General features: G+C 46.4%; 5 protein-coding genes across 16 annotated transcripts; 4 read left to right on the top strand and 1 right to left on the bottom strand.

The window, feature by feature from the left end:
* The first annotated feature begins 53 nt into the window (after positions 1-53).
* On the top strand, positions 54-4086 carry LOC108036472 (ras-like GTP-binding protein Rho1). Its single transcript, XM_017112649.3, has 5 exons — positions 54-260; positions 915-1078; positions 2313-2462; positions 3310-3390; positions 3449-4086. The coding sequence occupies exons 2-5, from the start codon at positions 923-925 to the stop codon at positions 3638-3640; spliced, it is 579 nt and encodes a 192-aa protein (XP_016968138.1). The 5' UTR covers positions 54-260; positions 915-922; the 3' UTR covers positions 3641-4086.
* An 884-nt stretch (positions 4087-4970) lies between these two features.
* LOC108036633 (GTP-binding protein Rit2) lies at positions 4971-7593 on the bottom strand. Its single transcript, XM_017112907.3, has 3 exons — positions 7215-7593; positions 6969-7025; positions 4971-6886 (listed from the first exon to the last, which is right to left on the bottom strand). Exons 1-3 carry the CDS (start codon positions 7432-7434, stop codon positions 6369-6371), a joined length of 795 nt encoding a protein of 264 aa, XP_016968396.1. The 5' UTR covers positions 7435-7593; the 3' UTR covers positions 4971-6368.
* Positions 7594-8292: 699 nt separating this feature from the next.
* Positions 8293-14812, top strand: LOC108036561 (aspartyl/asparaginyl beta-hydroxylase). 12 transcript variants are annotated; one of them, XM_017112801.2, is made up of 15 exons: positions 8293-8475; positions 9300-9353; positions 9555-9740; positions 9799-9957; positions 10020-10372; positions 10444-10563; positions 10649-10784; positions 10982-11059; positions 11555-11665; positions 11818-12258; positions 12568-12665; positions 13132-13372; positions 13430-13535; positions 13588-14313; positions 14381-14812. In XM_017112801.2, the coding sequence occupies exons 1-15, from the start codon at positions 8424-8426 to the stop codon at positions 14529-14531; spliced, it is 3012 nt and encodes a 1003-aa protein (XP_016968290.1). In that variant the 5' UTR covers positions 8293-8423; the 3' UTR covers positions 14532-14812. The 12 variants fall into 12 exon arrangements, 9 of the variants coding, with proteins under 9 accessions (XP_016968290.1, XP_016968289.1, XP_043947944.1 ...); XM_017112800.2 differs by having other exon boundaries at positions 10441-10563; XM_044092009.2 differs by lacking the exon at positions 14381-14812 and having other exon boundaries at positions 10441-10563; positions 13430-13539; positions 13588-13713.
* Positions 14813-14936: 124 nt separating this feature from the next.
* On the top strand, positions 14937-21449 carry LOC108036219 (uncharacterized). Its single transcript, XM_050887377.1, has 14 exons — positions 14937-15113; positions 15165-15308; positions 15368-15521; positions 15576-15761; positions 15815-16664; positions 16724-16880; positions 17014-17048; positions 17241-17358; positions 18784-19023; positions 19094-19237; positions 19301-19451; positions 19670-20412; positions 20783-21072; positions 21140-21449. Exons 1-14 carry the CDS (start codon positions 15030-15032, stop codon positions 21336-21338), a joined length of 3495 nt encoding a protein of 1164 aa, XP_050743334.1. The 5' UTR covers positions 14937-15029; the 3' UTR covers positions 21339-21449.
* A 350-nt stretch (positions 21450-21799) lies between these two features.
* LOC108036313 (uncharacterized) lies at positions 21800-23524 on the top strand. The gene is made up of 4 exons (XM_017112323.3): positions 21800-21854; positions 21996-22436; positions 22932-23099; positions 23160-23524. Exons 2-4 carry the CDS (start codon positions 22217-22219, stop codon positions 23432-23434), a joined length of 663 nt encoding a protein of 220 aa, XP_016967812.1. The 5' UTR covers positions 21800-21854; positions 21996-22216; the 3' UTR covers positions 23435-23524.
* Positions 23525-23781: the final 257 nt, after the last annotated feature.

Raw genomic sequence — 23781 nt, 5'->3', positions numbered from 1 at the left:
AACAGCCCTGCGCTTGAAGGCGTTGGTTTGGTCATCGAACGTTCATCGCGCTACCGAGAAATGAAACGGATGAACATTGTTCATCGTCATTTTGCATGGGAAAAAATCGTCGAGTTCAATTCGAATTTTTGTAATTGCATTAACTTTTATACGATATAGCTAATCGGTAGACGCATAAGAATCAAACAAATTTGTGCCATTTTGTAAGCAAATTAAGTGTCGAATTCGTGCTGAGTGTTGTGAAATCACCAATATAAATTGTAAGTGGCCGAAAGAGCAGCGCAGTGAAAAAATTCCACACAGCACGCACACAAGCGCACGCACGCCCAGCCAGAGGGGCACACAGACACTGAGTCGGACAAGCACACACAGACACACACGCGCGTACGGAGAGTGGATGATGAGATGTTTTTGGAATAAAGCGAGAGCGGGACGGGGCGCGGAGTTTCCTGGAGCGAGCGCGACAGCGAGGAGGGGTGGAGAATGGAGAAGAGCGGGCGGCCCTATGACGCGACCAAAAAGGAAAATGCGAATGCGAATGCGAAAAAAAGCGAGAAAAACGGGAAAACTCGGCTAACGGACGCAGTGGACAATGGCCAGAAAGAAAGAACCCCACACTTTTGACTATTAGATCGCCCGTCCAGCCGCGAGTATGACTAAGTGTGTGTGCGAGCGAGAGAGGGCTAGCGCAGAAGAGAGCGAGCGGGCGCGCGTGTGTGTGTGTGTGTGTGTGCCGTGCCGTGCATGTGTGTGGCTTTTTCATTTTGATAATTTTTTGAACAGTTCGCTCGGTTTTCGCGAATAAATTAAACAGAACTGAACGGCGCACCGAGTCGGGGAATCGTAGTCGACTCCGGGAGTCCGCTGCATCTGCGATTGCAATCTAGTACAATTTCGAATTTTGCCTCTTGCAGAACTTCCAATGACGACGATTCGCAAGAAATTGGTAATTGTCGGCGACGGTGCCTGCGGTAAAACTTGCCTTCTGATTGTCTTCAGCAAAGATCAGTTCCCCGAGGTCTATGTGCCCACCGTGTTCGAGAACTATGTGGCCGACATCGAGGTGGATGGCAAACAGGTAAGCACGACCGCCCGCCCCCTGATAACCCCACCCCACCCCACGCCAGCCGAGTGATAATCAGATGATCTCGTTTTATAATTTGTGTGTGCATCCAATTCATTCGGTTTTTCAAGTGCGCGTATCCTCTTTACACTCTCTGCCCTCAACCCTCCCCCGCCCGCGCTGCTCCCATGGGTGTGTGTGTGTGTGTTTATTGTTCTCTTGTTTGTGCCACCCACAACTTCACCCACACCTATGGGCAGCCGTCTTTCCTTGTTGTCCGCCTGTAAAAAGCAGTGACTCAATATCGCCTGATACTAGTGGCAAACAAACAGAGCTGCAGGCTACATGGGCAACCTTTGCGGCTAGTGCGAGTGCGGGGATTGTTTGGGTTATGCGGCAGAAGAATCCCAACTTTTGATAGCAGTGATTAAGTCACACTTGGCCACTGTTGCCCACAGTTGCCCACACTTGCACGCGCACACACACCTACCGAGCAGAGAGTTGGCAGCACCAATACCAGCGGAGCAGCTCCCTTCCTTCCGCTCGTTTTCTTTCTTTTATTTTGTATTTGTCTTATACAAGTCCGTTGCGCACATACAGTTTAATGCGTTGCGCCGCCCCCCGCGCTCTCTCTCTCTCTGGCTGGCTGGCTCTCCTCTCTCTCCCCACCTAGCCTACCTGTGCCGTACTCTCTTTTGGGGAGCACTTCCCACCTCTCTGCCCTGCTCCCTCTCTTTCTCTCTCTCGCTTCCACGAAATGTAATGTGCGATTTCCAAGGGGCATTAAGTCATGATTTGGCTATATGTACGTATTCCATTCGGATCCCCAATATTTTCAGGCGCTTTTTGAAATAAACACTGCGTTTGCCTTTGCTGCGCAATATGGCGGGTTTTCAGTATTTCAGTTTTGTTCAGTCTTCAGCCTTTGGCTTTCGGTTTCTGTTTCTGTTTGTATTTCTGTTTGGATAGCGCTTACATACACACGTTCACGTCATTCTACTTCGCCTCGCTTCGATGTGATTAATTCGTTTGGCATTTCCGCCAAGTTCCTTGCTCACGCTCTCGAACTCGCGCTATCTTCAACTCGAACTTGTCTCGACTTCGTCTCTAAACCCCATCCCAAACCACCTACCCCCACGTACTACCTACCCTACTGCCCCTATCTATCCATCTGCCTATCCGTAATCGCGATGACACACTTGCAACTGCAGTTCCCATTCATAATCACAATCCCCTTCCGAACCTTCAGGTGGAGCTGGCCCTGTGGGATACGGCCGGGCAGGAGGACTACGACAGACTACGACCGCTGAGCTATCCCGACACTGACGTCATACTGATGTGTTTCTCAGTGGATTCACCCGATTCGCTAGAAAATATTCCTGAAAAATGGACCCCAGAGGTGAGTACTACCGGAGACTACCACAAAATATCTCAGGAACCTTCTGTAACTCGAACCAAATAATATTAAACCATAAAGAACGTAAAGTATCTTAGTCAGAATTCTTTTAAACTTTTTTTTTTTTGCAAAGATCTCAATAAGAAATATTTTAGTATCAAAACATGATCTTATAATGATAAAACATTCCCCAAGTCTTAGATAAACAGATCATTAAATGTTTAACTAATTTCCAAAGGCCTCTCTACAGTTCGGGGGGAATGATATAAGAATATCTAATATTTTATAAAACCGAGATGGTGCAGATTTCCATTCCATTTCATTTCAATTTTGAGGGAATTGAATTGCATTAAGATGCTAGAACAAACATTATATGTTGCACAGAAAAGAGTTAAATAACTTTTGAAAATCCCATTTCTTTATCGCAAACTGATCATGACGCGTTTTTGTTATCTAAACAAGCTCTTTGGCGACTTAGGTGTAGAAGTAGTTAAGGTTTTTTTTGGTCTGATTACTAATGATGTTAGTAAGTAATTGAAATATTTATAAATATTTTTCAGGAAGTTCTGTATATCCATCTGTATATCATACATATTCTGTTTAATTATCTTAAGTATTCTTTGTTCTAATAGTTATCAGGCAGTTTTTGTTAAAGTTTAACCTCATTTACTTAGAAAACAAGATACTTAATAACTAATCAGAAAGATTTCCTTTGTAGTTTTTAAAGATAGCTAATTTAAAGTTTCAATATCTTTCAGATATTGAGATATAAGTTCGAGTTATGGATTCAACATTAAAATACCTTTTAAACTATACAATACAATCAACTAATCCCGTGATATCTTTGCAGGTCAAACACTTTTGTCCAAATGTTCCAATCATTTTGGTAGGAAATAAGAAAGATTTGCGAAATGATCCCAACACAATTCGGGTAAGTATCCGCCACGTGGGCCCGCTGAAAGCAGATGGCTAATCAATTGGTTTTACAGGATCTAGCAAAAATGAAGCAGGAGCCGGTGAAGCCGCAAGAGGGTCGCGCCATGGCCGAGAAGATTAATGCCTTTGCCTATTTGGAGTGCTCGGCCAAGTCCAAGGAGGGTGTGCGAGATGTTTTCGAGACGGCAACCAGGGCCGCGCTGCAAGTCAAAAAGAGGAAGAAGACCAGATGCCTTTTGCTCTAAAAGAGCAAATCCACAACATGAAAATCTTTACCACACACACAGCAACAACAACAACAGCATACACACACAGCACACAGCATACAACACACCTTTTACAACAATAACGAGCTGAACAACCACTCAACAACAACAACAAGAAGAAGAACAACCAGAACATCGGATACGGATACACGAAGCTGCACCACCCGACAGCAACAACAACAAAGGAGAATCAGAGCTTGATGAGCAACAAGATACAAGATACAAGAGGAGGGAGCAGCGGAATAAGGGAAGGCAGCATCAAGTAGAATGTCAAATGCGGATTTGATTTTATATACAGTCTAGTGTAGTTATAAACCGAAGTAAACAACAGTAATAACTATGGCATTATTATTTGTAACCCTAGGGCAGAGCAGATCGATCAGTCAGCCACTGCAAGCAAATATATATCGATATATGTAAACATATTCAAGTTGTGTCCGTTTCTGCCCACCCCCAACACCCCCTCCCCAATGTATGATGTACGATGTTTGTTTGTTTTATATGTATACTTTATGTTTCGTGATCTGTGTTGTCAAGTTTAGCCGCCTGTGGCAGGATGAGATTGTGTCGTACTGTGAGGGTGCGTGAGGCAGGTGAATCAGTGGAATCAGAATGAGAATCAGAAGTTGGACCCCCTGGTCCAGACGGCAAGTGTATGCGATGACGAGGAGAAGAGTTATGTTCCCTTTAAATCTATCAGACGCAGAGAGACCAGAGACCGCCAATAGCAGATGCAAGTGAAACTACATTACAAGAACCGAACTAAACACAAAACAAAAGAAAAACAAAAAAACGATAATGTTTATTTAACTAAACGTAAGCCACAAATGAGATGCATTCAGTTTTCGCGTGGGGATATGCCTAAAAAGGGAGAAATTTTGATGATGATGAAGTGAAACAACTATTTCGAGCGCATTAAGCGAGTTTTTAATATTTGTACTTTGCATTAAAACGAGTGGAGAACATAAAAAAAGATACTACAAAACAACCAAACTATATGAAGAGTATTTTATGATTTTATAAAATACGAATATACATATAATTATACTATACAGTAAATATGTGTATGTCTCTTTTTTGTATTTTGTACCGTCAATCGTGTAATTCTCACACAGAAGTTGAAAAACCCGAAGATGCATCAGATACAACCAAACTATATTATACTTATGAATAAACAGTACATTTGATCTACTCTTGGTTTAACTCACTGTTTTCTTGGAGGGGGATGGAAGCATCAAGATAAGATATAGATGGAATACAGAATCCTTAAGATATAGCCCGCCAGCCCACCTGAAATGAAAACGCTCCCTTTCAACGGGGTTCCAAAAAAATCTTTATTTAGGGGATTGTTTTTGTTTATTTTGTGCTTTTGTATGCTTTTTTACATTTAAAATGTACATAACATTATGAATCAAAGTTTTTTGGTTTTCTTTCGATTGGGTCTTACAACTCAGTGTTATTCCCGAACAGGTATGCCGTTTTCGAAACGACATGGACACTACATAATGCATTGCACATACAGTTCCCAAGACGCCACTCTTAAAACGTACTTTTTAATCGCTTAACTTTGCGCGCTAGCTTTACTTTTATATATTTCTACCCGCATTTGATTACTCGTTTTCGTTTTTAGCTGTTGTTTTCGTTTGTCGCTCTGGTTGGCTCGAAAGGATTCGCAATAACAATTGATTATTAGTACTTCTGGGGGGTCGTGTAACAAACAGAGTAATTAAAGCCGTGTTAGTATCTCGTTTCCGGTGATGCAGTTAACATTGATGAGAGGAACTCATGGTGAATGCTTAGAGAACGTGATGTGTGGTTGTACGTTGTGTGTAAAAAGTAATCAACAGATTGGTTAAACTAATAATAAATAAACTTAGGCGTAACACGTGTGTTCCTTAACAATATAAACAATAAACTTTGCTCAAACTTAAACAACAAATGCATCGGCTGTCGTGGGCTTAAATTATCAATCAATTAGCGTTATTAACTTGCGCTGTCGCGCACTCTCATTCATATTTCGTTATTTAGCAATGTTCCCGCGTTTTCACATACTTAGGTCGATCGATCGATTTTATAATATTAGTATACATTAAATTCAACATTTATTCGATTAGTTAAATGTGTTGCTTGTGTCGTATCGTATGTCATGTGCGTGTCATCTGGGTAAATACGTACATACATAGGTTTAAAAATCTTTTCCCTACTCCCTACCGCTCCGCTCGCCTGGCAATCGGCCTTTGTGGGTTAGTCTCCTGGCTAGGATTCAGAGCAATCGCAGTTCTCTTGCTGAATTTAAATGCTTTTGAGCTTCGGCCAATCGCCACCAGCTTGATCGCTCTCGTCTAGGAATCAACGTTAGTAATATTTACTACATAAACATATGTACGTGCATTGTTAATATGTATCTTTTGGATCGGTGCTTAAACGTATTGATATACTCTATCGCTGCTCTACCGCCTCCCTATCCCTTTTCTGGCCGACAACAAGTACTTTAAATAGTTTTTCGTAACAAATAATAAATAAACCACTGTGGCCATAACAATTAGCTCTCCTCCTCGATCGTATCGCGTCTGCTGTATCTATCAGATGTGGCCGTTTTGCCATATACCATGTGTGTGTGTGGACATAGCGAACCAAAGTTACTCGTATGTTCTGGTTAGTATTGCACTCGTTTCAGGAAACCCGCGTACGCATCCGCTTCCGCATCCTAGTTGAGGTTTCGTCTGCGCCGGAACACCAAAGCGAAGATGGATCGTATGCGCCACCAGCGGCTGCGTCGCCCCGTGTGTATCTTCTCCGAGTTGGAGTCCGTGCCCAGGGCCTTCTGCATCTCCTTGCGTCTAATCTCGCGGACCAGCGTGTAGAACGCCTCGTCGATGTAGTGACGCAGTGCAGCCGAGGTCTCGAAGAAGGGGCAGCCAAACTGGTTGGCCAGATTCTTGCCCTCCTCGGTGGTGACGCGACGCTGCGACTCCAGGTCCACCTTGTTGGCGATCAGTACCAGTGGGATGTCCTCGGAGAGCCGGACACGGGTGATCAGTTTTCGGTACTCGGAGGCCTCCTGGAAGCTATGGCGGTCGGTGACCGAGTAGCAGATGATGAAACCTTCACCGCAGCGCATGTATTGGTCCCGCATGGCCGTGAACTCCACCTGGCCGGCGGTGTCAAGGATGTCGAGCAGGGCGGCCTCATTGTCGATGACCGCCTGTTGCTGGTAGGAGTCCTCTGCGGGCGGAGAAACCGGTATGTGTAGCAAAATGTAGAGGGGGCTTCGGCCGCAGAGAGCTTCCTCCTGCGCCTTACTCACCAATTGTGGGGTCGTGGTAGTCCAGGAAACTGTGGCTCACGAACTGAAGGGTGACAGCTGTTCGGGTTTCATCGTCGTCGTCGTTTTCAGGGGGTCGGTGGGTGGTCCGTGGGTTGGTTGGTCGGTGGGTGGCGGGTCCAAAACAAAGCGTAAAAGAAATTGAGATAATTTATTGATTTTTCGCAGCCCGCAATCAAAGTGCGCAGTGATAACTCGGCTTTTTCTTGGGCGACCGCAGTGGCTCACCTGACTTTCCAACGCCCCCGTCGCCGAGGATGACGATCTTGTAGACCCTCAGGCCGCCCCGCATGTTCTGGGGCGGCACAGGGGGAGGCTTCACCAGGCTGCCGCTGTCCCTGTGGTCGCTGGGCATCCGCATCGAGTCCGTGTCGCCGGCACTGGTGCAGGACCTCAGCTTGCTGGATCGCTTCAGGGCCGCACAGCCGATGGACATGTCGCCGGCCATAACTCCCGACTGGCCAACGCGGATTTAGCCCTAGTCCGTCGTCCAAGTGCCGTTTGCCCTAACCCGTTCGATCGGATCGCACGGAGAACCTCTGCACCGGCGTCGCCTCGCCAATTGTGTATTATTTTCTTGTTTTTCTCGGGCTCGGGGTTGGTTCTCTTGGGGATGGCAGCGTGAGGGATGGTCTCTAAGGGGCACGAGCACGAAAATCGGCTCGCAATGCGCATGAATTTAAAAGGGTCTTTGAGTGGTTGTTATTATTTTATATTTAACGGATATCTAAATAGATATACTTCAAATAATAAAATATTAGTACTCTATGTTTTAGTACTAATTGTGAAAAGAGCCCTAGAACTATTTTCATGAAATAAATATATCCCAAGTTACTGATATTATATTTTTATTTTTATTCCTTGTGTAATATTTAACTAGTATAGTAATAAAACGTTTTTAAAGAATAAAATATCTATAACTAATATTTTAGTAATTGTATGTTATAGCTATTTTTTCAGGTTTCGTAAATTATATGCAACGTATATTTAAAGACCAAGCGCAGAAAGCTTAAATATAATAATGTTTTTATGTGCGTCGTCACAGATTTGCAATGCAATATCCAGTTCCTGTGCCATGGTTTAGTTTTGAATTGTTACCAATATACCATATTTTTCTTTTTTTTTTGCAAAAACTGGTTTTATTTTAACAATTAAAAACCAAATATAGGAATTTGAATAAATGTGATACAAAAGAAACATATATTTTTAAGGAATACCCCAACCTGCCCCGCTGTCATCTCTAACTGTCACCTTTCTCCCCCGATCTGGCAGCGCCGCTCGCTTTATAAATAATTTTCCCACGGCGCGAGCGGTATTCGCATTTAGTAACGTGCTGCCCCTCGAACAAGATCTCCCGCTTTTGCCCGGTCCGCTCGAAAGGGAAAAACGAACGCTCTCCATCGAATTGGCATAGATTTGGTGCCCTCCGAGCTGAAAATGTCGGGCGATGTGCAGCCGCGAAAGCGCAAGGATAAGCGCCGGAAACGCGGTAAGTCCTTCACCTGACGGTACACTACGATCCCTTCCGGTTCGACCGTTACTTTGGTGGTAAGAAAGCGAGGTTTTTTCGCCGCCGCACAGCAAGCAGTTCATTTCTTTTATTAGCATAATAATATTGTCGAGTGCCTTTAAAAATAACTCTGCCCTATTATATAAAATTATACATCTCGCCTGTTTTCTGTCGCTATGCGTGTGCCGATCGCGCAGGAAAATCTCTCGAAGACGAATGTATATATGACGTGTGCGGGGGTCCAAGAAGTGGATATTCCGATCGGGGCCTGCAGAAGGGCATCGAATCGGGGTGCAAAATCCGATCGAGTACGGGAGCGAGTGGTTTTCTTTGGTTTATTTATCTCCTTGCGATCCCAGGCGATCCGAGGCGAGCGCACACAGATGTTCCCTGTCCCTGGGGATATCCTCCTATCGCTCTCTGAATCCCTCTCTCTGGGAGAGATATGGAGAACTCACCTCGCGCGAAGTCACCTCGGCGGCAAATCGGTTCCAATGCATCGGAGATTTATAAGATCTAGAGATCTAGCCATCTACAGATCTAGAATCTAGCCTCTAGATGGTGTTTCCGCAATTCTGGGGCCATTACACCCACGGCACCGTATAAGTAGCCATGGTGCATATGTAAACCCATTTATTTTCACTTGGCCATCTGCCCAAGAGCATGACTGGCGGCTTCTTTGTTTATATCGTTGCGCATATTTAGGCATAAACAAATCCCCCCAGCCACCTCTTATCAGCCTGTAATGCCGGTGTGTCGTCTACTATGTTGTCGTCTCATGCTGTAACTAACCTCTTGTCTAGATGATCGCAGGTCCGAGGGCGATGTGACTGTGCTGCGTCAGTCCAGCTTTCAAGGTAGAGGAACACCATCCCCCTTGCTCTGATCCCCACCAGAAACCCCAGTCCGAACGCCTTGCTAGATTCGTTTAATGTCTCTCGCTCAGTTACTAATTCCATGTAAATCCATCCCCACGCCGAACGAAGGTGCTTTCAATTAAACCGCCTGTAATCACATGTGTTTATTATTCACTATATCATGCAATGGCCGGATCTCAGATGACGACGAATCTTCGCACGGCGTTCACATTACAAAGATGGGAAACGAAGATCTCCACCTGCACGTGCACCACGAGCACGGCACCGGCGGTCACTGGTGCGCCAAGATCGTATTCTTCGCTCTGATGGCGGTTCTACTCGGCTTGGTGGGTCTGATCATCATGGAGAACCGCGGCCTGGAGGATCGTAAGTTGCAAGATCCCTATAATTTATAATCAATAACATCAACTATTGTTTCCCTTAGTGGACACTCCCCTTTCGGAGTCACGTTTCTCCAAAGTCTTTGATGGCTGGGTGGACGAGCATCGGGATGAGCATGATGCCCATGATGTGCACGAGCCCTCTGGAGAGGCTTTGGATGATCACGATGAGCACGACGACCATGACGATCATGACGAGGAAGGTTAGTTTCATTGCGCTCAATTACAATTAAAATTCTCTAAAATTCCAAAACCTTTTTTTCAGAGGAAGAACCCCTTTCAGAGGAATTAGAAGAAGATGAAGAACTGGAAGAGGAGGAGGAAGAGCCTACTGAGGAGGAGGAGCCAGAGGCAGATGAAGATGAGCAGGAGGAAGACGAAGAGGATGATGAGAACAATGCGGGCGAGAACATAACCGCCGAGGATGCTGAGGAGGAAGAGGAGGATGACGAGGAGGAGGGCACAGTGGAGGCTACGGTAGAGGCTACCACTGAAGCCACTACAGAAGCCACTGCGGAGTACGAAGCTGAAGACGAGGAGGAGGATGAGGATGAAGCTGCAGCTGATGAGGCTGATGCAGTAGAGTCTACAGAAGCCCCAAAGTCAGAAGCTGATGAGGTGGGTTCTAATATATACATCTGTCCATACCATTTCCATAAATTTAATTTTCTTTATATGTTGGATAGCAGGAGGAAGAAGATGAGGATGAGGAAGAGCAGGAGGTGGAAGAGTCTGTAGAGCCACCAAGATCGCAGTCTGCCGCACAAAGTGCTCCCGCTCAAGATGATAGCGAGGAAGATGATGATGAGGTGAGAAGAATATATTTTAAATAAAACCAAGTTCTTACAAAAGAGACCAAATATTTATGTATCATTTTATTATACCTTATTTCAGGAGCAAGATAATAAGCAGGACCAGGACGAGCCCGAGGAATCCCAGCCAGCGAAGGCAGTAGACAGCCGAGAGCAGGATCAGGACCAGGACGACGGGGAGGAGCCCAAGGAGGAGGGCTCCTCCTGGTTGGCATCCCGTAAGTAAGGAGGGAACGAAGAATTGAACGGTTAACGGATCTCGCAGGCCTAGAACCCTAAGAACTGACAGACAGAAATGCTCCACCTTGCGAAAAAACAAGAAAAACCCAACCAAGAACACTGAAACCCAAATTGTGCAAGAAAGTGCAAGAGGCATTTGTTTGTTTTCTGATACTAAAACCTGACTCATTTACAGTGGCCGTTAAACTTGGCGTTGGCGTTGCACTTGCCTTAGTTTCACGCCTTGTATTGATAAGGAAAAGTCCAAATACAAGTGAGTCTTCAATGCCGATCCGCTCCCCCCAGAAATCTCCGCTCTTTGTATCCGCTCTCTGCGCTCGATCTCAATCTGTATCTATAAATCCGCCAAGCACGCCAGATGTTATGCTAACGAACCAACCTTGCTCTGGGGACTCTTTGAGTAATCACTACTAAGCGCCGCTTTCCATTCTAACCCACCGCCAAGCGATTGGTAGAATCAAAACCGATACTGATCTCCATGTCTCGTGGTCGAAAACCGATCATCTCAATGTATTAACAGAACTAAAACAAACTATTCTTTGCACTTTCTTCAGTTAGCTTCTTTTGTATTATCATTTACTATTATTATTATTATTATTGTTTCTTGAATCTGATTGTAGTCACAGCTTTGTTAAAGTTATTCCACCAATGTATGTATGTACGGAAATTGTTGAATGGCTTTGTTCTTGCTCGATTAATAATACCCATAACTCGAATAACCTTCGAATCTTCCGTGGTGAATGCACAGCCGAGGATGAGCCCGCTCCGGAGGCCATCATGCGGCGCAGACTGACGATTGCCACGGCCGAGGATCACATACCCGACGATGTGGAGGAGCTGCCCCTGCTGGACGACGATGGTTGGGGATATGAATTTGGTGATGCCAAACTTCGGCCAACCGAAGTTGCTTCCAAATCACTAGATGTTGATCTGATGATTCGGAAGCCTCGTATCGCCTAGTCTGGCTGTGTCCAGGGTTCTAATCTAAGCCATATCCCATTGTCCAAAAAGAATACTCCGAGGAGGAAATCGAGATCGAGGAGGAGATCGAGGTGGAGATCAGCGATATTGAGGAGGAGGACGAAGATCGCCGCAATAGCGACGACAATGTGGCCTCCATGGCCGACTATGTGCCCGAAACTTTTGAGCAGCTGAGCGCCATGTACAAGATGGTGCAGGATTGTGCCAAGGACAGCAAACCCGATGAGAAGGAAAAGGAGTTGGAACAGCCGGCTGGATCCAGCGACATCTATGTGGAGTACGAGGACGGGGCCATTGAGGATTACGAGCACGAGGGGGACAGCGAGGATGAGGAGATCACCGACGAGGAGGAGGACGAGATCTCCGACGTGGACGACGCCGACCTGATGAGCCGGCTGGAGGCCAAGTACGGCCGCCTGCCCGTCAAGGAGTTCGAAAGCGACCCCGACTCCGACGACCCCAGCTGGACACGTAATTACTAGACTACACACAAATCACCACCAGTCCGTCGATGTCCGCACCCGACTCCATCACACTCCATCCGACATACTTTCGATCGATCACTAAGCCATCGCTAGCATAGGCCCAACACTACTTTAAGAAACACGACAGACAGATCGCTTTACATAACAGATCGTAAGTGTTAGCCGTAGGAAACCAGGTTATCTCACCTCATACAAGGTGGAGCTCTCTAGGCCGTAACCGTTCAAAATTTCCAACTCCATTCCCACTTCCCTGCTAACCTGCCGTTCTAATCGAGATTCTTCACACCCAAAACAGAGATAAAGCCGAAAGAAGCTGCACCTGCTGCTCCCGCGGAGAAGGAGGATGCCTTCGAGCAGGAGCTGCGCAAGGCCAACGAGGAGATGATTAGGGAGGTAGGTCGATCGATGGCGTCTCCTTGACCAGGACTAACCCGTGGCAAATCTCCCACATGTGTATCTCCAGCTCAACAATCATTAAAGAACATCACACCACCCATTTCAAAGCTTTAGTTTATGTTTTGCTTGTCAAGTTCATTAGATCTTATAACTGTCTAGCCATGTAAGAGAAGAAAACCAAGGAATCATTAATCAAACCTTAGGATTAACCTTAGGTATTGCTCGAAACGCACTCTTCAGGGGGCTTCGGTTAGCTATTGGGATGAACTCGTGGCCAGTGCCCCCGAACAACACACACCCACTGGGGGTTGCCTTGGCCAAGGGCTCATCAAAGGAAGCCCCTGGCAACTGCGTTTCCCCTCTCTTGAGAGAATGATTTTATACTAATTGCATGTTTCTTGTACTTTTGTCTAACCCCCTTTGTGTTTTGGCTGGCGACCGCGAACTAATATCCACCCCAAAGAACTATGCCCAAGCCCTGCGATCCTTTAACACGCTCACCACCGACCACGCCCACGAGCCATCGGCCCACTTGGGGAGAGCCCGACTGCTGGAACTGCTGGCCAAGAAGGAACGGAGCAACCAGCGCCTCTGGGAAGCCATCGATGCCTACAAGAGGTACCTGGCCTTTGGCGAACTGGTCAAAAGCGATCAGGAGTTTACCACCGCCGGCGAGAGCTGCATTGAGAACCTGAGATTTTTGGGTGAGTTGGGTATGCCCTCCCTCATGACCTCTTTTAACACGGGCTCTCGATTCGTAGGTCACCACCGGCAGGCCGCCACCATCCACGAGCTGCTCATCGAGCGCCTGCCCGGGGATCCCCGCCTGCGCAACCAACTCTCACTCACCCATCTCATGGTCAATAAGTAGGTGAGGCAAAACACTGGGCCTTACGGATACCTCATAATAGCCCTTTAGTCTCCAGCAGGTGGAAAAGGTGGCCAAGGACACGCTGAAGCTCTGGCCCAGCAATGCTGTGGCCCAACTGCACTACGGCCTGGCCCTTAGGCAGCTCCATGGTGACTATGCGAAGGCTCTGCCGTATCTGAGATATGCCGTGGAGTCCCAGGAAGAGGGCACCCAGGAGGATTTCTTCTACTTGTCGCTGGGCGAGACCCTGCAGCGCCTGTCCAAGAAGTCCGAGGCTCTGAATGTGTACAGGAAGGGGGTGGCCAAGGGCTTCTTTGACAGCCTCTATCAGAGATCGCTGTACAACGAGCCCGGGCTCAAGGCCCAGCCTTTTTGGCAGCCCAAGGAGACGGGCTACGAAAGGCAGCTGGACAGATTGCGGCTCCACTGGCGGGCCATACGTGAGGAGGGACTGGCCCTGCTGGGCGAGAGTGGCTTCTTCCAGGACGAGGCGGAACTGCTGCGCGACCAGGGCGTGTGGCAGCAGTACGAGCTCTTTGCCCAGGGTCGCCGGGTGAAGGACAACTGCCGCAGGACCCCAATAACCTGCGGCCTGCTGCAGGAGTTTCCCGAGTCCGCGGGCTGTCGTCGCGGCCAGGTGAAGTTCAGTGTGATGCAGGCCGGCACGCACGTGTGGCCACACTGCGGACCCACCAACTGCCGGCTGAGGGCGCACCTCACCCTGGTGGCTCCAGAGTCGGAGAAAACCTCGCTCCGCGTGGCTGAGCAGGAGAGGTGGGTGAACGTGTAATGTCTATATGATCGCGCCCTGCTGACTTTGATTGCTGTTATCCACTTTCAGAACCTGGCGTGAGGGCGAACTCTTCGTATTCGACGATAGCTTCGAGCACGAGGTGTGGCACAACGGCAGCCAGCCCCGCCTGGTGCTCATCCTGGACCTGTGGCATCCGCAGCTGACCCCCGCCCAACGGCGCAGCTTGTCACCCATTTAACAGCGGGCGTTACTTAGTGGGCTAAGTAGTTCCGGTTGCTAGGCCTGTAATTTAGTTCAATTTCCCAAATCGCATCGTTCATTGTTAGTTAAATCTCCATGTTTTGTATAGGCATTCTAATTATACCTCTTAATCGTTAAGCTCGGCTTGAATGCGTGTTTAGGCTATATAGACGTCAATTGATCTGTGCATATACGATACCATATACTACTAGCGTTGGCTGGCAGCTTACCCTCGCTTTTGTACGTTACAGAAATAGAGAACCTTTTAGGATTCGACAATTGCTGGTTTCATTTGGGGCTCTGATTACAGAGATTTGCCAGGTTCCAGACGCATTCGACCTGGAAATGGGGTATAAATCGGGGCTTCTCCGGGACTTTCCTCAATCGTGTCGAGATGTTGTTCGTGGCAGCTAGAGCTCTGTTCCTTATCGCTGTGGCTTTAGGGGATTCCCTCGATGTGTGCCTCAAGGATCTGGGCTGCCTGCGGGGCACTCATATGCCGGGATATCAGAAAGGAGAGTTCGAGGCCTTCATGGGCATTCCCTTTGCCCAGCCGCCAGTTGGTCCTCTTCGCTTCAAGGTGGATAGTTGTATTACCTTCGAGGGAACCTAATCCATTGATTGTTCTCAGAATCCTGTGCCGGCCGAGGCCTGGGAGGGAGTACTCGACGCTGGCTCGGCAAAGGACGGCTGCTTGCAGAGAAACTACTTTGCTAACGATTGGGATGTGAGGGGGCTGGAAGACTGTCTCTACCTGAACGTCTACAGACCCAAGGTATCGGGGTTTCTAATCCACTTAAACCAACATAGCCGGATTTATTGGTTTTTTTATAGCAACGAGGTGCAAATCCCTTGCCCGTGATGTTCTACATACATGGTGGTGGCTTCTTCAGCGGCACTGGCCACCCAGTGGCAAGTGGACCTGAGTACCTAATGGACACGGAGAAGGTGATCATGGTAACAGTTGGCTATCGCCTGGGACCCTTCGGTTAGTATTAGGGATTACGATAAATACAGCACTCCTTAAGATTATATTTCCTAGGCTTTCTTAGCACTGGCGATGAGCATATGCCAGGCAATTTCGGTTTAAAGGATCAGCGGTTGGCTTTGCAGTGGGTGCAGCAGCACATAGCCGAGTTTGGAGGAGATCCTCAGATGGTCACCATCCTGGGTCACAGTGCAGGGGGAATATCTGCCCACCTGCACATGCTAAGTCCTAGTTCCAAGGGTAACTTCTGGCGTTTTCCTAAATTCCCTATTTTATACATTCTCTTCAAACAGGACTCTTTCACAAAGCCATGTCCTTGACGGGCACCATGTTTATTCCAGCCATGCAGATCCCTGAGGATCCTTTAAGTATAGCCAGGCGGCTGGCCAAGGAGACTGGCATCGATCAGGCAGAGAGTCTAAGCAGCCGGGATCTAGCACAAGCCCTCCGCGATGTAGATCCCACGAAGCTCCTCCTCAGTGTGGATAGCTTCAAGATGTATGACAACCTGCCCCTCGTCAGCATGCAACCAGTTTTGGAGGAGCCATCTCCTGAAGCCTTCCTGGTCGAGGATCCTCTAAAGGCCCATCGCGAGGGTCGTATCAACCAGGTGCCCTGGGTGATCAGCCTCAATTCCCGAGCTGGAGAGGGCGCCTTGACCTTGTTGCGCTCCTTCGCGTGCCCGAAGCGTAAGGCCGTCTTCAACGAGCAATTCCTGGAACATATGGCCTTGGTGCTCAGTCTACCCAAAGGAAACTCTCCCCAAATGGTCAGGGAAATCCTAGATGCCTATGGTTTTCAGGGGGACAGCCTGAACAACGATACGATGTTGCCTTTGGCGAAAATCTCTGGTGACTTCAACTTCTTTTTCCCCATCTACGAAACAGTTTCTTCTTATGCCAGCTTTGCCAATCTTCAAGAGAATCCGCTGTCCATCTATATCTTTGAGTTTGCTGGCCTGAACTCAGTATCCCTGATGTTCGGTGGTTCTGCAGAGGACTTTGGCCTGGGAGCAGCGCACATGGATGATGCGCTGCACACCATAAGGTTGCCGATTCTCTTCGAGGACTTTCCCAAGGACTCGGTGGATGCCAAGTTGGCCCAGAGGATGACTTCGCTCATAACTGACTTTGTGAAAACGGGGTAAGTCTGTAGATAACAAGACAGCAGGGCAGCTTCAATCAAGTGTTCTATCTGTATAGGGTCCTCCACGAGGGATCTACCTGTAAGGCTTACGATTTGAAGGATCAAGGAATGTGCAGCTACTTACACTTTGGTGGCACCACTGAAGCGTACCAGGAAGATGTTCGCCAGAGTCTGAAGCTCACCGCCTTTCCCTTATGGAAAAAGATATTTATATAAAGATATCAGCACATATATATTATGCGGTCCCCTCCCTATCTGCACCATCTGTTAAGGGGTAATTTAAGAGTGAGCTGCTGATAAATAAATCCCATTAATTTGCGAAATGGAACGGATCTTGTAATGGGAGCTGCTGCAGATAGCCCAGATTTCCATTCAGGCATTGTAAGTTGAGCCGGGCTGCGTTCCATTTCTGAAAAAGTCTACTCCCCAGCTCCCATCCCAGTTGTCATTCGAAGGTCAATTTACATATGCAGAATGTGCAAGGAACGAGATTAAGTGCGAATAAGAGACCCGGCGACGTGCGGTGCGATAAGATAGCCGTCGATCCGGGGAGCAATAAATCTCGCCCGATAGGGGAAACATCTTGTTTGGAGAGTTTCTTATTCGTACTTCCACGATATACGGTCTTCAGTTCAGCAGCGCGATAAGTGAAAGTGGAAAGCGTTTTACAAGGAGGATGAAAGCGAAAGTGGTGGGGTGCAAAGATCACAGGTCTAGAGTGTTTGGAATACATTATAAAGTTGACGGTATCTCTGGCTAAGATAGTAGACATATGGGCTTCTTAGTATATGATAATACGCCACTTAATAATTTTACTTTTAAATAAAACTTTAGGAAAACCACTAGTATAGGAGGTGTGATTATAAGACCACAGAGTGTTTGGAATACATTATTAACTAAGAGGTATCTCTTACAGTTTAGACTAAGCTAGTAGAAATATGATAGTTTAATTTAAATAGGAGGATTTAAATAGGAAGTGTGATTATATAGATCACAGAAAAAGAATAACTGGGTTACATTAACAACAGATTAAACAAAGTTGGTAGACAATTAGGTTAATTCGATTTTTTGATAGGAACTAAAAGATCATATATCATCTATATATTATGAGTTTATAGATCACAGAACACAGATACCAAAGATCACTGGGTTAGATTGTTTAAAAAACATAATAAACTTAGAGATAGCCTAACACTAGGTTAAACAAAGTCGCTAGATAAATGGTCTTGTTAGATGAAACAAAAAGATAAGAGACTACCTGATAATTTCACCTTTAGACATGATTAATGTAGGAGCTGTGATTTGCTTGCAAAGTTACATATATCAATTGGTGATCCTATCAGAACGACACGATCTTATGACATAAGACGAGCTTCTTTGAATATGGTTAGTAACTGATGTATCCAGTGATCAGTGGAGACTTTATGTAAGAATCCATGGAAAGCGAATTTGCATGGCGGGACAGGATAAAAGCGAAAGTTTCGATGCGAGGCGGTCTCAGTTGATCGCAAGTCGTCAGCTTTGGCGGACCAGCCTCGACAGCCGTTTCCCCGTTCACCGGGAAACACTTTCTACCCGTTCTGGCGCGTGTTTCAAATTACCCCGACCAGGTTTAGGTTCAGATTCGGTTTGCCTCTAAGGTCGCCAGATGCTAGCCGCTAGATGCTAGATGCAGTTCCAGATCAATTGGTATCCGCGCCGATCAAGCATACGCCGTGTGAACCGATCTCCAGCTCGGCGATCGTGCTGCTCTGTATAAATTTTCCACAGCGAGTTCGGTCACTTTGTCAAGATTGTGGGCAGAGAGCTGCTACTATAGCTATAGAGTCGGTCTCTGGGGCAGCGCAAAGTTTTCTTCACGATTAAAGCGAACGCGCGCCCTCGAAAGTCGTCAGATCGATTTGGGCCTCCGTCGCGTAAGGTTCTTCGAGAGATTTTCCAGCGCCCAGCGGCACAGACATGGTAGGTGAGCTTTTCCAGCGGGGAAATAAGGAGCTACCTACCGTTTAGAAGCACATCCGCAGACCGATTTAACGTTGACATCATCTTGTTATGTTGGAAGCCCCGAAACAGATCATAAATAACCCATCGATATGCATAATTAACGACCCATTAGCTCTGCTTTCAGTCACTTCGCGGACCGCCGGCGATGATTCAACTGGTGCTGCTGCTGCCGCCGCTTCTTCTGGGCCAGCTCTCCGCGGCCTTGACCACGGCGGACCAGCCGGTCACCGTGTGCCCGCCCAGCGTGGGCTGCCTGAAGGGCACCTACCGCCGGGGCTACCAGTCCGAGAGGCACGAGGCCTTCATGGGCATTCCCTACGCCCTGCCGCCCGTCGGAGATCTGCGATTCAGTGTGAGTGCTGTGGATGGTTCTTTCGATGGAAATTCCCCTTACGGCCATGGATTGCCACCTCCTCCCACAGAACCCCAAGGTAATGCCCAAGCTGCTGGGGGTGTACGATGCCAGGGAGCCCAAGATGGACTGCATCCAGAAGAACTATCTGCTGCCCACGCCGGTCATCTACGGCGACGAGGACTGTCTGTACTTGAATGTCTACAGACCAGAGGTAAGTTGCTCTAAGGGTATACAATTTCCAAATTCCTAGTGTGTGGCTTGTCTTATTTTTTAGATCAGAGACTCCCTCTTACCTGTTATGGTCTACATCCATGGCGGGGGTTTCTTTGGTGGCTCTGCAGGACCGGGAGTTACCGGACCCGAGTATTTCATGGACTCGGGTGAGGTGATTCTGGTGACCATGGCCTATCGACTGGGTCCATTTGGTAAGTTCAAGTTAGTCGAGTGGCCATTAAAGTGGTGGAAAAGTGTAGTTTCTCAATATAATGTTAGGTTACTTATCAGTGCAAACTCATACCAATTGATAAGAAACTCTGTTAAGATTTGTCTTTCGTAAAAAATAATTTAATAGCCTTAATTTCCCTTAGAAAAATCATCCCTGGAAGAGTCAATTTCAAATTGTTTTCTTTTTGTCCTCCCAAAGGATTCCTCTCCACTGAGGATGCTGTGATGCCGGGCAACTTTGGCCTCAAGGACCAGAACCTGGCCCTGCGTTGGGTGCAGCGCAACATTCGCTCCTTTGGCGGAGATCCCCAGCAGGTGACCCTTTTCGGCCAGAGTGCCGGTGGAGTGGCCGCCCACATGCACCTGCTGAGTGCCCGATCCCAGGGACTCTTCCACCGGGTGATCAGCATGAGTGGCACGGCCAATGTGCCCTTTGCCATTGCGGATGAGCCCTTGGAGCAGGCTCGCCTGCTGGCGGAGTTCTCACACATTCCGGATGCACGAAACTTGAGTACGGTGAAGCTGACCAAGGCCCTGCGACGATTGGATGCCACAAGACTCTTGGATGCCGGCGATAATCTGAAATTTTGGGATGTGGATCACATGACCAATTTTCGACCGGTGGTTGAGAAGGGCTTGGAGGCGGAGGCCTTTCTCAGTGAGCATCCCAAGGATGTACTGGCTCGGGGAGAACGGGCCCCTGTTCCCCTGCTCTTGGGCACAGTTCCTGGCGAGGGTGCGGTTCGGGTGGTCAATATCCTGGGCAACGAGACGCTCCGCCAGAGCTTCAACTCCCGGTTCGACGAACTGCTGCAGGAGCTGATGGAGTTCCCGCCCAACTTCAGCCAGGATCGCCTCAGCACGAGCATGAAACTCCTCGTGAGGGAGTACTTCCAGGATCGGCATGAGGTCAACGAGGAGACGGTCCAAGGATTCATGGATGTAAGTTGAAGTGGTTATTGCAGGTGTACTTAAAAAGGGGGCTACTATTATATATTAATCAATCAGGCTAACTGCATTTTATTTTATAAAGTTTTAATAGGGTTATATTTAAGGCCATAAGACCCAGAATAAAATTTAAAAACTTACTTAGGATCCTTTCTTTTAGAACTTTAAAATATATTTTTAAGTGCCATAAATAATAATTATTATTTGCTTTATTTTACAATTCTTTAAGTTTGCCTTATAATTGGGATACCTTGGATTTTTTGTATAATCCTCTTCTAAACCTTGTTTTTTCATGTACAATACGAGGTCTATCTCTCATCTACACAGCTCTAAACTTATTTATTAATCCCCTCTGACTCCTTAGTTAATTTCAGATAGGGGCTTCAAGCAACCCCTGTACAACACAATTCGAAGGGATGTCTGCCATACCTCGAATCCTACTTACTTGTACAGCTTCAACCATCGAGGACCCCTGAGCTATGCCTCTGCCTACACCTCCGCCAATGTTACGGGGAAATATGGTGTCGTCCACTGTGATGATCTTCTCTACCTGTTTCGCAGTCCCCTAATCTTTCCGGACTTTGAGAAGAACTCCACGGAGGCGAGGGTAATCCACTCTTTTGTGGATTATTTCGTACAATTTGCCAAGTTTGGGTGAGTAAATCAATAAAATAACTGGCACGTGGGCTGAGTATAACAAATGAATAATTTCTGTTCCTAGAAAACCCAGGAATGTCGAGTCGCTGACCCCCTGCTCCAGAGAGGTGCTCCAGTCACGTCCTAATGGAATATGCGATTACCAGGAATTCGGCAATGCAGCTACCTCCAAAGGTTTTCAGGTTAACGTGGCCAGCGAGTTCCAAACGAACAGGGTGAAGCTCTGGTCCTATATTCTGAATGAAAGGTCGAATGACTCTTAACCCTAAGACCCTAGTAATAAAATGTATATAAAAAGGTTTGCCGTTGAAAGTGACTAGAGTATAAGGTAAAATTATACAGTTGTAGGAAAATAAAACAATACCAAATATTTATAAGAACTGGGATGTTTTTGAAGACTCATTCATAAATTCTACAAAGCGTAGTACATCCTATAAGGTTTTTACCAATACTCTTCATGGAATATAATCGCAAACATTATACCTAAATTACTCTAGGGTTAAGGATTGCATAAGTCTGAAAAGAAATTACCTTAAAAGTTGAATGGTTGTTTACAATTTACAAGTGTGCCAAGCTTAATAAGCCGTAAACTGAAATTGCAACACGTGGATTATATCTATAAGTCGGCATTCTAAAAATGTTTGAAGTGGTGCAGGGCAGAGGGTGGGAAAACGTGTGCTATTAAAGCAGGTTTTGCCGGCAAATTAAGTATACGACGCGTGGCGCCAATGAGAAATCGGATCGCAGTTCTTCCTCGCTCAGATGGATTGCAATTAGAAGTGAGTCGAGTTCATAGTTACATCTAGTATCAGCCGGCTATCTTGGCATCTTGTTAGTATTGAGTAATATGCATATTAGCTAATGACCTGCTTTGCATACTGCATTTCCTGTGACTTAATTTTGGTATTCATTATTTTTAGAATAAGCTGGTTGTCCATAGTTATGGGGCAAAAAGTGCAGTGAACTTAGGTGACTGGCAAATTGGGTTAGCACATGCAAGTGTGGCGAGTTTCCGGATTTGTGTCACCCGCGAGCGCAATTAAAATCAATAGAGCGCAGCGAAATCAGTCAGGCTTATGACAGGACACTCCTGCAGGACACGGGTCAGTTGTACTTGTGCTGTCGCGTGGAAGGACCGACCATGGAGCTGCGTCGGAAAATCGCCTGGCGAGTCCTGCCGCTCTTCCTGCTGGGGTTTCTGCTGACCGTGGGCGAGGCCTATCTGAAGAGTGTCCGGGTGGAGGAGATACCCTTTGCCGGGAGGAAGGTCCAGGTCCTGGCCAGCCGTCGGTCCAGCGGCATTCACCTCATCTCCAGCCTGGAGCATCAGCGCACTTTCCTGCACCTATTCCATGTGCCCTGTGAGTTTATGAACTTGTTTCCTAACCAATATATCTATTTTATGACCAGGAAAAATATATATTGGTCATTATTTTGAGGGTTCAGAAAACTATACCAGTACATTATACTCAATTTTTGATCATTCCGTATTTAAGATGTGAAAAATAAACAGATTCCAAAGCATGCAGCTTTTTCTTTATTGGTGTCTGAATTATTTATGATACATTTTTTATATGATTTATTTTGATTAAGTCTTTACTACTCATACTTTATTTACCCCTGAGGTATTTTTCCAAAAAAAATCTCAGTCTTTTGCACTGGCGAAATGATATATGCCCAAAAGTATGCTATATTTTTTATAAAGTAGCTTTAAAAGTATAAAATTTCTTTACGATCAAATATTGATTTTCTTTCCGGAAAACAAATTTGATATAAAAATAAATTACAACCAAACCATTTTAATAGCATACTATAATTTTTTGTCAAATTGTATATTTTTTTTGTTTTATATTTAGACATAATTTGCTTCTACGCCGCTAAGGGAAAATGGCCGTATGTACCAGGATTCATGAAGTACCGCGTTGACAATGCAGCTCGAAGTTTTTTCCACCAGAACGACAGTTTCATCAAACAATTCTGCACCAAGTGGATTCAGGTCAAGGAGTGCTTTCGTCCCCTGTTCGGTGGGTAGACTAAGAGGGGAGCCCAAAATCATTTGACTGATAACACGATCCCTTTTTCAGACAAATCGAATACGACTACTGATGTGGAGGTGGAGACCCTGAATGCCAAAATTCAGGGACAGGCTGGGCAGGCTTGCAACTGCGACAAGCTGCTCCTCTCAACGGAGCCACCTGTGCCGGTGGTTTATTTCGACAAGAACTACATTGGAAACGTGAGTTCGGAGACCATTATGAACACCATTGAGTTCCTGGAGAGTTTCCTGCCACCACCCACTAAAAAGCACAAGCGCAAGAATCGCGTGCGTGGACGCCTGGATGATATTGACATTGATTAGAGATCATGCCTTCACCATACTTACTTCTTGCACAGCCTTTTAAAATAAAACCACACCTTGACACCAAAATGAGACCGTTGGAGTTTAAATTCAAAATTGATAAGGTTGAACGGTGGCAATCGATAGACATGCCCATCGAGTAAGCAAGTAACATGATTACCCTAGAATGTCTTTATACAGCGTTAACTTAATCTCCTGAAATAACAGAATAAAGCTTTTGTGTTTTGGTTCGTTTCAACAATAACCATTCATATTTTATTTACCTATTATATTTATTTGTTGAAAGGTAAAATAGGCTCAAATTTATAGACATTTCATCGATGTTTTTTGAAATGTTACAGACATCG

The sequence above is a fragment of the Drosophila biarmipes genome, chromosome 2R, assembly GCF_025231255.1.
Source record: "Drosophila biarmipes strain raj3 chromosome 2R, RU_DBia_V1.1, whole genome shotgun sequence".
NCBI lineage: Eukaryota > Metazoa > Arthropoda > Insecta > Diptera > Drosophilidae > Drosophila > Drosophila biarmipes.
This window is presented reverse-complemented; position numbering and strand designations above follow the sequence as displayed.